The 13698-nt window shown below is 47.2% G+C and overlaps 2 protein-coding genes across 3 annotated transcripts in view; both read right to left on the reverse strand.

Annotated features, from left to right (window-relative positions):
- LOC146009853 (uncharacterized) overlaps positions 1–8107 on the reverse strand; it is a 145303-nt gene extending 137196 nt beyond the window's left edge. Inside the window, exon 1 of the mRNA XM_083150394.1 lies at positions 7886–8107. Coding sequence (XP_083006520.1) covers positions 7886–8027 — 142 coding nt within the window. The 5' untranslated portion in view covers positions 8028–8107. The remainder of the gene's footprint in view (positions 1–7885) is intronic.
- LOC146009809 (uncharacterized) lies at positions 293–3824 on the reverse strand. Of its 2 annotated transcripts, none has more exons than XM_083150298.1 (2): positions 3251–3824; positions 293–2798 (listed from the first exon to the last, which is right to left on the reverse strand). In XM_083150298.1, exons 1-2 carry the CDS (start codon positions 3822–3824, stop codon positions 946–948), a joined length of 2427 nt encoding a protein of 808 aa, XP_083006424.1. In that variant the 3' UTR covers positions 293–945. The 2 variants fall into 2 exon arrangements, with proteins under 2 accessions (XP_083006424.1, XP_083006423.1); XM_083150297.1 differs by having other exon boundaries at positions 294–2801.
- Positions 8108–13698: the final 5591 nt, after the last annotated feature.

Below are 13698 nucleotides of genomic sequence, written 5' to 3' on the forward strand. Positions count from 1 at the left end.
TGCTTGTTGTCAGGGCCTTCTGACGCTGCTCTATAGCGCATGTCCCCATTAAAAATGTCCGTCCTAAAATGGCTGCCGCCTCCTCTAGCTTCCGTAGCAACTGTCTTCTCTGAGGTGGCGGACATTTTGGAAGGGACATTTTCAATGGAGACAGGTATCAGTGATAGGTAAGTCCAACGCAGTGCGCACACATATATAAAGCATTAATACGATCACACATGCTGCATTCAGCTCCTCGCCACATACACATTAGACAACTTATAACAGATACTCCATTTTATATTTATAATACACAGTATAAAAGATCAGATGTACAGTGTATAACGCTCACATTATAGAGAACAATGCATTCATTACACACGTGTATGGAGGTAGTGGGACTATGTCCTGGAAAAAGAGCACGAAACGCATCAGCTCCTGCGGAACAAACTATGATTGACATATCGGCAACCATTTTGTATAAGATTTGGGTATCCGATAGGCTGGGTATTGTCGGAGATGCCCCGCCCACTGTACCATCGTTTGCACCAAATCTTCTCTCAAGGATTTATAGTCCATCAAGTTCAACCTATACCTGCTCAGTAAACATTAGCTCACACAGAGAAAGTTTCATACAATACAGAGAACATCACAGTAACCAATATAAGAGAGAACTATAATCCTTTCCATACAATACAGAGATCATTTGTATATGTTATTTTACCTTCGTAACTGAGGAATGTCCGCATACCTTTCTGTATACTCATAAATATATCTATGCTTACATTTATAATGTCAATATATTAGAGCAATGGCTATACATTATTTAAAGTATTACTGCAACTTTGTTTCATGTCTAAAAGCACACAAAACTGCATATTTCCCATGTGCATTATCTGATGTTTAAGAAGTAGTGATTTATAAGTAAAACATTTCCCACGATCAAAGCACAGATGTTTTTTTCTATCATGTGTGTGTTCTTTGATGTTTAACAAGATCACATTTCTGCGTAAAACATTTCCCACACTCAGAGCATGCATATGGTTTTTCACCAGTGTGAATTCTCTGATGTTTAACGAGATGCTGTTTCCGTGTAAAACATTTCCCACACTCTAAACATGGAAATGGCTTCTCACCTGTGTGACTTCTCTGATGTATAACTAGATGTTGTTTGCGCGTAAACCATTTCCCACACTCAGAACATGAAAACGGCTTCTCGCCCGTGTGACTTCTTTGATGTCTAACAAGATCTGAATTGTGCGTAAAACATTTCCCACAGTCAGAGCAAGGAAATGGCTTCTCACCTGTGTGACTCCTTTGGTGTTTAATAAGAGCTGATTTCTGTGTAAAACATTTCTCACATTCAGAGCATGGAAATGGTTTCTCGTCTGCATGACTTCTCTGATGTACAACAAGATGTTTTTTCTGTGTAAAAAATTTCCCACACTCAGAGCATGGAAAGGGCCTCTCCACCGAATGACTTATTTGATGTTCAACGAGTCTTGATTTACGGGCAAATGCATTCCCGCACTCAGTGCACGGATACGGCTTCTCACCAGTGTGCGTTCTCATATGTCTAATTAGGGCGGCGTTCTTTGTAAAACATTTCTCACACTCAGAACATGGAAACGGCTTCTCCCCTGTGTGAATTCTCTGATGTGTAACAAGAGCCGATTTATTTAGGAAACATTTCCCACACTCAGAACATAGAAATTTCTTCTCACCTCTGTGCCATTTATGATGGTCATTAAGATCTGATTTCTGTCTAAAACATTTCCCACACTCAGAACATGGAAATGGCCTCTCGCCTGTGTGAGTTAACTCATGTCTAACAAGATGTGCTTTCCTTGTGAAACATTTCCCACACTCGCCACATTGAAATGGTTTCTCATTTTCATTTATCTGATGATAACCGACATCTGGTTTAATGGTAAAACATTTCCCCCTCTCACCACATGGAAATGGTTTCTCAGCTGTGCGAGTTCTCTCATGCAAAACCAGACTTTCATTGCTTTTAAAACATTTCCCGCACGCAGAACACTGAAATGGTTTCTCACCTGTGTGACTTCTCTCATGTCTAACCAGATGGGATCTCTTTGTAAAACATTTCCCACACTCAAAGCATGGAAATGGCTTCTCACCCGTGTGAATTTTATGATGTGCAACAAGATCTGATTTAAATGGAAAACATTTCCCACACTCGGAACACTGAAATGGTTTGCCACCGATGTGTGCTCTCTGATGCCTAATTAAACGTTTCTTATTTTTAAAACATTTCCCACACTCAGAACACAAAAATGGCTTCTCACCTGTGTGAGTTAACTCATGTCTAACAAGATGTGCTTTCTTTGTGAAACATTTCCCACACACGCCACATTGAAATGGTTTCTCATGTTCATTTATCTGAGGTCGTACGACATCTGGTTTAAGTGTCTCACCACATGGAAATGGATTATCAGCTGTGTGAGTTCTCTCATCTATAGCCAGTGATTCCTGTGTAAAACATTTCCCACACTGAGAACATGAAAATGTTATTTCACCTGTGTGACTCCGATGTACAGCTAAAACATCCATCCTTTTATCACACTCAAGACATGAAAAGACACTTGTATCGGTTGTACTATGTATAGCCTTCACCAATGCTTCGGTCGAACATTCCTCGCAATTAGACAGCTCCGGTGATATATTCCCAATGTAAAATACTGGATTCATTTTTAAGGTGACGAGGTTTTCTCCTATGGAATCTTGTGTAATGAAATCATCCATTCTATAACCAGGAGACAAAACGAGCTCTCCCTCCGAAGGATCACTGCTCCCACCTGCTGGAAATACCAGAAACGTATGGCATTAGGCGGTTATTGTAATCCCTACAGTGCTAATATAAGACCTCGCTTCTAGGTCACACACGCGCAATGATAAAAAAAATACATGGGAGAGATTTGGTAAGAAATCTCCTGCTTTGTTAAAGCGGCAATCACTTATACTGCGAATGGTTTTGAAGTGTAAATGATTGGCACTTTTAAAAAACCTGGAGATTTCTTACCAAATCTCTCACTTTCTGAATCTTTCACCCTATTACATTTCACCCATGATTTTTTTTTTTCTAATTCTGGTCAATTTTAGACGGTGTGTAAGGAGGAAAAAGCAAACTAATGATACTTCATGACAATGCAATGCATTCTGGGAAACCAAAGTATAGTTACATTGCAGCTTCAGTAGATAGGAGAACTAAGCAGATAGTAGACCAACAGGGGTAGGAAATATTACTCACCTGTGCTGATAACTGTAGGGATTTCCTCCTCCTTACACTGCTTATTACACCTCACATACGTCTCTTTTTCTCCCTCTGTATCTTCTGCCTTCATATCAGTCACATACGTCTCTTCTTCTCCCTCTGTATCTTCTGCCTTCATATTAGGCACATACGTCTCTTCTTCTCCCTCTGTATCTTCTGCCTTCATATCAGTCACATACGTCTCTTCTTCTCCCTCTGTATCTTCTGCCTTCATATTAGGCACATACGTCTCTTCTTCTCCCTCTGTATCTTCTGCCTTCATATCAGCCACATACGTCTCTTCTTCTCCCTCTGTATCTTCTGCCTTCATATCAGTCACATACGTCTCTTCTTCTCCCTCTGTATCTTCTGCCTTCATATCAGTCACATACGTCTCTTCTTCTCCCTCTGTATCTTCTGCCTTCATATCAGCCACATACGTCTCTTCTTCTCCCTCTGTATCTTCTGCCTTCACATCAGTCACATACGTCTCTTCTCCTCCCTCTGTATCTTCTACCTTCATATCAGTTACATACGTCTCTTCTTCTCCCTCTGTAGCTTCTGCCTTCATATCAGTCACATACGTCTCTTCTTCTCCTCTGTATCTTCTGCCTTCATATCAGTCACATACGTCTCTTCTTCTCCCTCTGTAGCTTCTGCCTTCATATCAGTCACATACGTCTCTTCTTCTCCCTCTGTAGCTTTTGCCTTCATATCAGTCACATACGTCGCTTCTCCTCCCTCAGTATCTTCTGCCTTCATATCAGTCACATACGTCTCTTCTTCTCCCTCTGTATCTTCTGCCTTCATATCAGTCACATACGTCTCTTTTTCTCCCTCTGTATCTTCTGCCTTCATATCAGTCACATACGTCTCTTCTTCTCCCTCTGTATCTTCTGCCTTCATATCAGCCACATACGTCTCTTCTTCTCCCTCTGTATCTTCTGCCTTTATATCAGTCACATACGTCTCTTCTTCTCCCTCTGTATCTTCTGCCTTCATATCAGTCACATACGTCTCTTCTTCTCCCTCTGTATCTTCTGCCTTCATATCAGTCACATACGTCTCTTCTTCTCCCTCTGTATCTTCTGCCTTCATATCAGCCACATACGTCTCTTCTTCTCCCTCTGTATCTTCTGCCTTCATATCAGTCACATACGTCTCTTCTTCTCCCTCTGTATCTTCTGCCTTCATATCAGTCACATACGTCTCTTCTCCTCCCTCTGTATCTTCTGCCTTCATATCAGTCACATATGTCTCTTCTTCTCCCTCTGTATCTTCTGCCTTCATATCAGTCACATACGTCTCTTCTCCTCCCTCTGTATCTTCTGCCTTCATATCAGTCACGTACGTGTCTTCTTCTCCCTCTATATCTTCTACCTTCATATCAGTCACATACGTCTCTTCTTCTCCCTCTGTATCTTCTGCCTTCATATCAGTCACAGAAGTGTCTTCTTCTCCCTCTGTATCTTCTGCCTTCATATCAGTCACATACGTCTCTTCTTCTTCCTCTGTCTCTTCTGCCTTCATATCAGTCACATACGTCTCTTCTTCTCCCTCTGTATCTTCTGCCTTCATATCATTCACATACGTCTCTTCTTCTCCCTCTGTATCTTCTGCCTTCATATCAGTCACATACGTCTCTTCTTCTCCCTCTGTATCTTCTGCCTTCATATCAGTCACATACGTCTCTTCTTCTCCCTCTGTATCTTCTGCCTTCATATCATTCACATACGTCTCTTCTTCGACCTCTGTATCTTCTACCTTCATATCATTCACATACGTCTCTTCTTCTCCCTCTGTATCTTCTGCCTTCATATCAGTCACATACGTCTCTTCTTCTCCCTCTGTATCTTCTACCTTCATATCAGTCACATATGTCTCTTCTTCTCCCTCTGTATCTTCTGCCTTCATATCAGTCACATACATCTCTTCTCCTCCCTCTGTATCTTCTGCCTTCATATCAGTCACATACGTCTCTTCTTCTCCCTCTGTATCTTCTACCTTCATATCAGTCACATACGTCTCTTCTTCTCCCTCTGTATCTTCTGCCTTCATATCAGTCACATACGTCTCTTCTTCTCCCTCTGTATCTTCTGCCTTCATATCAGTCACATACGTGTCTTCTTCTCCCTCTGTATCTTCTGCCTTCATATCAGTCACATACGTCTCTTCTTCTTCCTCTGTATCTTCTGCCTTCATATCAGTCACATACGTCTCTTCTTCTCCCTCTGTATCTTCTGCCTTCACATCAGTCACATACGTCTCTTCTCCTCCCTCTGTATCTTCTGCCTTCATATCAGTCACATACGTGTCTTCTTCTCCCTCTGTATCTTCTGCCTTCATATCAGTCACATACGTCTCTTCTTCTCCCTCTGTAGCTTCTGCCTTCATATCAGTCACATACGTCTCTTCTTCTCCCTCTGTAGCTTTTGCCTTCATATCAGTCACATACGTCGCTTCTCCTCCCTCAGTATCTTCTGCCTTCATATCAGTCACATACGTCTCTTCTTCTCCCTCTGTATCTTCTGCCTTCACATCAGTCACATACGTCTCTTCTCCTCCCTCTGTATCTTCTGCCTTCATATCAGTCACATACGTCTCTTCTTCTCCCTCTGTAGCTTCTGCCTTCATATCAGTCACATACGTCTCTTCTTCTCCCTCTGTAGCTTTTGCCTTCATATCAGTCACATACGTCGCTTCTCTCCCTCAGTATCTTCTGCCTTCATATCAGTCACATACGTCTCTTCTTCTCCCTCTGTATCTTCTGCCTTCATATCAGTCACATACGTCTCTTCTTCTCCCTCTGTATCTTCTGCCTTCATATCAGTCACATACGTCTCTTCTTCTCCCTCTGTACCTTCTGCCTTCATATCAGTCACATACGTCTCTTCTTCTCCCTCTGTATCTTCTGCCTTCATATCAGTCACATACGTCTCTTCTTCTCCCTCTGTATCTTCTGCCTTCATATCAGTCACATACGTCTCTTCTCCTACCCTTTGTATCTTCTGCCTTCATATCAGTCACATACGTGTCTTCTTCTCCCTCTGTATCTTCTGCCTTCATATCAGTCACATACGTCTCTTCTTCTCCCTCTGTACCTTCTGCCTTCATATCAGTCACATACGTCTCTTCTTCTCCCTCTGTATCTTCTGCCTTCATATCAGACACATACATCTCTTCTTCTCCCTCGGTATCTTCTGTCTTCATATCAGTCACATACGTCTCTTCTCCTCCCTCTGTATCTTCTAACGTAACGTCAGTCATATACGGCTCTTCTTCTCCCTCTGTATCTTTGATCATATTATTAGTCAGATATTTAACCTAAATAGTTAAAAAAAACAATAAAAAGTGTCTGATTCCAATATCTCAGTTTATACTGTATAATATCAGTGTATAAGACATACAGCTTATGTACAGATCACATAGGAGGTTATTCTGGTTGGTGCGTAAATTTCCGAATTATTTCGGAGCGGTCCGCACGCCACGCTGTGCGGACATGGTACAAAGAAACGCCCACCGGTCCTCCGCATTCGGACGGACTCACTCTTTAAGAAGAGGGCGTGTTTACGGACGACATCCAAACCTTGCGTGTGTGGTGGACACACACATATTCTGCACGGTCTTACAGCGTTTGCACGGTCTTACCGCGTCAGAACGGACGGGAACCTGCCTTTAGTAATGGTCCATTTAAGCTGCAATGGTTCCAATTGAAGCAATGACAAGAGTGTAATTAATGAGTCATGAGTAAAGGAGTGGATTGTATTGTGTTCAGCTGACATTGGTTGAGGTGCGCCCGTACTGATTGGGCGTTCCGAATACCTAGCGCATGACCGAGTGGTGTCCGCAAAGCAAAACTATTTCCTGCCTTTTTGTTCGTGTGCATTCGGTGTGCTGTTCGAATGTACGCGTACCAGAATGAGTGCACTCCCTCGTGTCCGCCCATGTTTCCGCCCAGTTTAGCCCACTTTGAAACTACTCCCCTGTGTACTTCCGAATGACGCCCATAATACGCGGTGCACATTTCTGTACGGTATTAGTGAGAACAAGAACGGAGACCTTGCGTGGCACATGCGCATCGCGTTGCCCACGCATGCGCAGACGGCTAAAAAACGCCATCCGAAAGAGTTCGGGAAAGTACGCATCGACCAGAATAAGGCCCATAGTGGCAGTCACTTTGGTATATTGGATAGACCCTAAATACCACCTACCTGATCCTCCTGAGGGGTCCTGTAATTCTCCTCCGTACAATCGTGGGAATACAGAGGACGGGGACATCTCTCTGGGGTATTCCTGTTACTGGCCCCATCTGTAGGAGACACGCAGTGACTGAGGACATTGTATATATGTGATTATCCTGGGAATACAGAGGACGGGGACATCTCTCTGGGGTATTCCTGTTACTGGGCCCATCTGTAGGAGACAGGCAGTGACTGAGGACATGGTATATATGTGATTATACTGGGAATACAGAGGACGGGGACATCTCTCTGGGGTATTCCTGTTACTGGCCCCATCTGTAGGAGACACACAGTGACTGAGGACATTGTATATATGTGATTATCAGATGCTGGGTGTATATAGGGGACCCCCATACCTGCTTTCCCCTGTACAATAAATGTCTCCTCTTACCCAGTGATGTGAGGGGCCGGTGATTCTCCATCATCACGTCCTTGTACAGACCCCTGTGTTCCTCTATATACTCCCCCTCCTGCATGGAGAGATAGACAGTGACATCCTGACAGGCACCTGACGCACACAATGGTACAGTCATCACCCAGACATATCCCCCGGTGTTACTGTATAACGTCCCATTCCCAGCAGTCACCTCTCCTGTCACATCCGTCCCATTCCCAGCAGTCACCTCTCCGGTTACATCCCCGGTGTTACTGTATAACGTCCCATTCCCAGCAGTCACCTCTCCGGTCACATCCCCCGGTGTTACTGTATAACGTCCCATTCCCAGCAGTCACCTCTCCGGTCACATCCCCCGGTGTTACTGTATAACGTCCCATTCCCAGCAGTCACTTCTCCGGTCACATCCTCTGATGTTACTGTATAATGTCCCATTCCCATCAGTCACCTCCCTGTTCCCATCCCTGTAGTATTAGTATAGATATAAGTGATGTCATTGTCACCTCCGTGTAGTATTACTATAGATATAAGTGATGTCACTGTCACCTCCCCGGTCACGTCCCTGTATTATTACTATAGATATAAGTGATGTCACTGTCACCTCCCCGGTCACATCCCTGTATTATTACAATAGATATAAGTGATGTCACTGTCACCTCCCCGGTCGCCTCCCTGTATAATTACTATAGATATAAGTGATGTCACTGTCACCTCCCCGGTCACGTCCCTGTATTATTACTATAGATATAAGTGATATCACTGTCACCTCCCCGGTTACATCCCTGTATTATTACCATAGATATAAGTGATGTCACTGTCACCTCCCCGGTCACATCCCTGTATTATTACTATAGATATTAGTGATGTCACTGTCACATCCCTGTATTATTACTATAGCTATAAGTGATGTCACTGTCACCTCCCCGGTCACATCCCTGTATTATTACTATAGATATTAGTGATGTCACTGTCACCTCCTCGGTCACATCCCTGTATTATTAATATAGATATAAGTGATGTCACTGTCACCTCCCCGGTCACGTCCCTGTATTATTAATATAGATATAAGTGATGTCACTGTCACCTCCCCGGTCACGTCCCTGTATTATTACTATAGATATAAGTGATATCACTGTCACCTCCCCGGTCACGTCCCTGTATTATTACTATAGATATAAGTGATGTCACTGTCACCTCCCCGGTCACGTCCCTGTATTATTACTATAGATATAAGTGATGTCACTGTCACGTAACCCGGTGTTATATCATTAAATATATAACGAGATTTATGTTTTACCTGATAAATCTATTTCTTAGAGGATGTCAGGGGCCACAGGGCTAACAGTGGATAGTGAGCGGTAGAGGGACCATTCCAGCACCAGAAGGGTTAAAGGCTCCTTCCCTCCTCTATGCCTCCTCCAGGCCAAGCTATTCAGTTTTATAACAAGCCAGGGCAGGAGACAAGATAGAAGGAAGAGAAACACCATACAGAAACACATTCAAAGTGCCTCCTTCTGAAGAACTCTGAGGAGCGAGATGGGAGAAAGGCATACATCAGAGCGAACAGCCATGGGGCTGACAGGGCGTCTACCACGCAGGGCCCTGGGTCTCTAGACCTGGACCCATACAGGGTGCCCTGATGATTGTGGCGTGAGGCCATCAAGTCCACCTCTGGTCTGCCAACATCTGGAACACCTCTGGATGGGGGGCCCATTCGCTTGCAGTCTGACGGCTGAGAAAGTCGGCTTCCCAATTGAGGACCCCCGGCATAAAGATTGACGATAGAGCCGAGATCTTCCCTTCCGACCATCAAAAGATGTGGGAGGCCTCTGCCATGGCCACCCGACTCCGAGTGCCCCCCTGTTGGTTGATATAAGCTACCGGTGTCTGACTGGACTTGTACAGGGTGACCTGGGAGACAAGGTTCCGCCTGGTGAAGGGCCCGCAGGACTTTTGTTTGAGGACATTGATCTACAGCAGGGATTCCTGTGGACTGCACATACCCTGTAAAGATCTTTGACACATTCCGCTCCCCAACCAAGGAGACTGGCATCCGTGGTGAGGAGAATCTACAGGTGGATCCAAAACAGTCTCCCCTCCATGAAGCTCTGGTCCAGAAGCCACCAGGACAGGGAGATCCGTACTGCCGGCGATAAAACAATTTGGTGGGAACGAAGATTGGTGTAAGACCCCGACCATTTGCTAAGGATCTCTCGTTGGAGAGGACGTGAGTGGAACTGTGCATACTCTGGGCCCACAGATGGATCATGGACTGAGCTGGGAGCATAGAAGACTTGGGCCAATTTATGATCCAGTTGGGATGTTGTAGGACCTCTACCACCTTGGTCAAGTGGGCCTGGAGAATCTCGGACGACTGTGCCAGGATGAGCAGGTCGTCCAGATATGGAAGTATCCGGATACCCTGATTGCAAAGTCTGTTGCCAATTAACACCATGAACCAGTATACCGAACGGCAGTGCTTGAAACTGGAAATGACATCCTGCAGAAACCATTGATGTTCCTGTTTGATGGGGATATGTAGATACGCATCCTGCATGTCCAGGGACGCCATGTAGTCGCTTGGTTGTAAGGCCAGAACTATGGACCTCAAGGTTTCCATCCTGAACTTTGGAACCCTGACGAATTTGTTGAGACGTTTTAAATTGAGGATGGGGCGGAATGACCCGTTGGGCTTCCGGACCAAGAAGAGGCTGGCATAAAAACCTGTTCCTCGCTGAGGCGCAGGTACCGGAGCTATGACCTGGACAACAGGAGCTTCTGAATGGCCTGTTCCAGAGCCCTGCGCTTTCCCAAGTTCTTTGGAGAACTTGTGGAAAACAACGAGCTTGAGCTTGGTGGACAACGGCAAAAGGTTAGGGAGTAGTATTGGGAGACCACGTCCCGAACCCATGCGTCTGTCGTGGATTCCAGCCAGATGTCTGAAAACTGCAGCAGGAGACCCCCCACCCTGGGATCCGCCAGGTGGAGCACCGCCCCGTCATGCAGAGGGCTTATCCTCTGGCTTAGAATCAGGTCACCTGGTGGCCCAGGGACGCTTGCCCTTAGCCTTGGAGGACTTTGCGGGCTCGCTTCTTGTGAAAGACTGTCCCCTACCCCTGTCCTGAAAACAAAAGGACTGGAACACAGGGTGGGGACGTGGATGAGTGGACGGCAGGAAAGCTGCCTTGGAAGCAGCCACCGTAGCCACTATTTTGTCCAATTCTGACCCAAATAAGAAGTAACCCTCAAAGGGAAGAGCCTCTAGGGTTTTATTAGAATCAGAAGCCACCTTCCAGGAGCGGAGCCACAGAGACCGCTGTGCCGCCACTGCCGAGGCAGGTACGCGGCATCCAGTGCAGCCTCCCCTCAATATAGTGCGGCATGATGTCAATAGTGGGCAACGGATCATCTGCACTTAACCCCTCTGCAACAGTATTTGAGAGGGCATTAGTCCACTCCACCATGGCATTAGCCAACCAAGCAGACGCCAGGGTAGGCCCAGCCACCGCCCCGGAAGTTGTGTAAACAAGCTTAATGAATTTCTCCAACTTTTGGTCTTAGAGACATTTCGGGCTTAGAGACCCTGGAGGCTGTCTCCCAGCGGACCCTATACTCCTGAAGGAGGGGATAAAGGGTGGCAAACCACTTAGGGAGCACAAACTTCCTATTGGGTATCTCTCAGGCCTCCGACAGGGTATCCTCAAAGTCATTAGACTTATGTAATACAGCCAGGGTCCGTTTGTGACGCTTAAAAGTCGGTCCCGAGGACCGAGGGGGTTCAGCAGGGTCCTGTAAATGTAAGAACTCCTTGACCAAGGCCCCTACATTGATGCATGATGAGACGTCACCCTTGGTGCCGAGACGTGATCATCATCATCCCTGTCATCTTGTTGCCCCTCCCCATCCTAACTGTATCAGTGTCCTGATGGATGAGGAGTCTGAGGGAAGGGGCCCCCCTGACCGGAGCCATATGGTGTCCAGTCTTGCTCTGTAAGGATGTCTGGATGCCCTGGACAGAGGCTGCTGAAGCACGTGCCCAGGCAGGCTCCACCGCAAGGGGGGTAACTGCTGGAGATGTGACTGGCCTCACTGGACATGAGAGCTTGTCTACTAACTGTGACATCACCTGAGTAAGGGACTTAGCCCAAGCAGGCTCCGGAGAGGAAGCCGCCACACGAGGCTGCGCAGGCACATTTATACACCTTTGGCATGAAACCCTCCACATGCGGGGATAGGCCTGCTTTGCAAACTGTACAGGACTCCAATATAGGAGCCTGTGTCACTAATGCTGCATTCTCCGGAAGACATTGTACAGGAAACAGGCAGCTGAACACTGACACAATGTAGGTCTGACAGGCAGTGAGCGTGCAGGAGACACAGCACAATACAATGCAAATAATAACTGGCACTGGGCTCCGCAAAGCACTATGGCCGGCAGGAGCATAAATTACTGTAACCTGTGCTCCAGTAGGAGAGGTACAGGGGGGACTTGCCCAAGTGACCCAGCAGTGAATAGGTGGAACCCTGGCATGACTGAGAGCTCTCCGTGTCCCTCTTACACGTGCAGCAGGTCAGGCAGGAAGAGACCAGGGGAGGAGACCCACTTGGATATACCCTTCCTACTGTCCATAGGGGAGGGGCTGTGTGAGCAGAGCCCACTCCCCCTAGTAGCAAACGGCCGACCTCATGCGGTGCCAGTAAGATGGCGGGGACCCATCGCGTGCCGGGGGGCCCCACTTACCGGCCCACACACATATCTCCCTGGTGGTCCAGCGGGACGGAAGGTGGGCCAGTCCGGCCGCTTGCTAGCACGGCCCGGCGGTCCCCCCCGTCGAGCTGTAACAGCTGCTAACTGTGTGCGCTCCCAGTGGGGAGCACGTTACTTCCACTCCTGAAGTCCCGGTGCCTGGTCGCGGCTGCTGTCCTCCAGGTGCCACTTGGGGGCCAGCCACTGTCACACACCCGGGAGCTGCCGGGCCCGGGTGATGGGCCAGCAGCGCATGTGTCTGTAAGACCCCCAGCCCTTGTCACTGACACTGCAGTGTAAAATAAAAATGAAAAAATGAAGACGTACGGCTGCATAAAGCAGCCCCTCTCTGTGGTGCACGTTGGCTGAAGTAGCTGGGCCTGGAGGCGGGGCAGAGGAGGGGAGGAGCCTGCCTGGGAGCGGCAGATAAGTTTAACCTCTCCAGTGCTGGAACAGTCGCTCTCCCGCTCACTACCCAGCATTAGCCCTGTGGCCCCTGACGTCTCCTGAAGAAAAGATATATAATATATATATATATATATATATATATATATATAATCATGTCATACACTCCCAGGGACACAATTAGGGTGGCCAATCCTGGGATCGGCGGGATCCCGGGATTTGGCACCTAAAATGCCGGGATTTCAATCCCGGGATTGGAATTTCAAATCTCGGGATTTCGGGATTAGACTGTGCGCAGTCCAATGCCGGGCAGCGCCTGAGCTTGTGCCGTCCCCGGCAGTGCGGCTCTGCGCAGCGTGACGACGTCAGAGGTCACGCTGCGCAGGCCACACAACAGCAGCCGCATCCGACATCCTGTGCGCACCGCGCTGCCATTCCACCGCCCGCCCTCCCACCCACCCAACCTGCATTCGCCTCTACCTGTCCCGGACCCTTGTACCATCGCCCGACAACCACCCACCCACCCAGGCTGCATCCTCCCGCCAACACACCCTGGCTGTATCTGCCCAGCTCCATCACCCGCCCGCCCGTACCGCACCTGTAAGTAAATATGCGGGCGGCCAGGCGGGCTTTTGTATTAGGGAAGCCGATCCCGGGA

The sequence above is a fragment of the Crinia signifera genome, chromosome 6 (assembly GCF_055691185.1).
Source record: "Crinia signifera chromosome 6, ASM5569118v1, whole genome shotgun sequence".
NCBI classification, from domain to species: domain Eukaryota; kingdom Metazoa; phylum Chordata; class Amphibia; order Anura; family Myobatrachidae; genus Crinia; species Crinia signifera.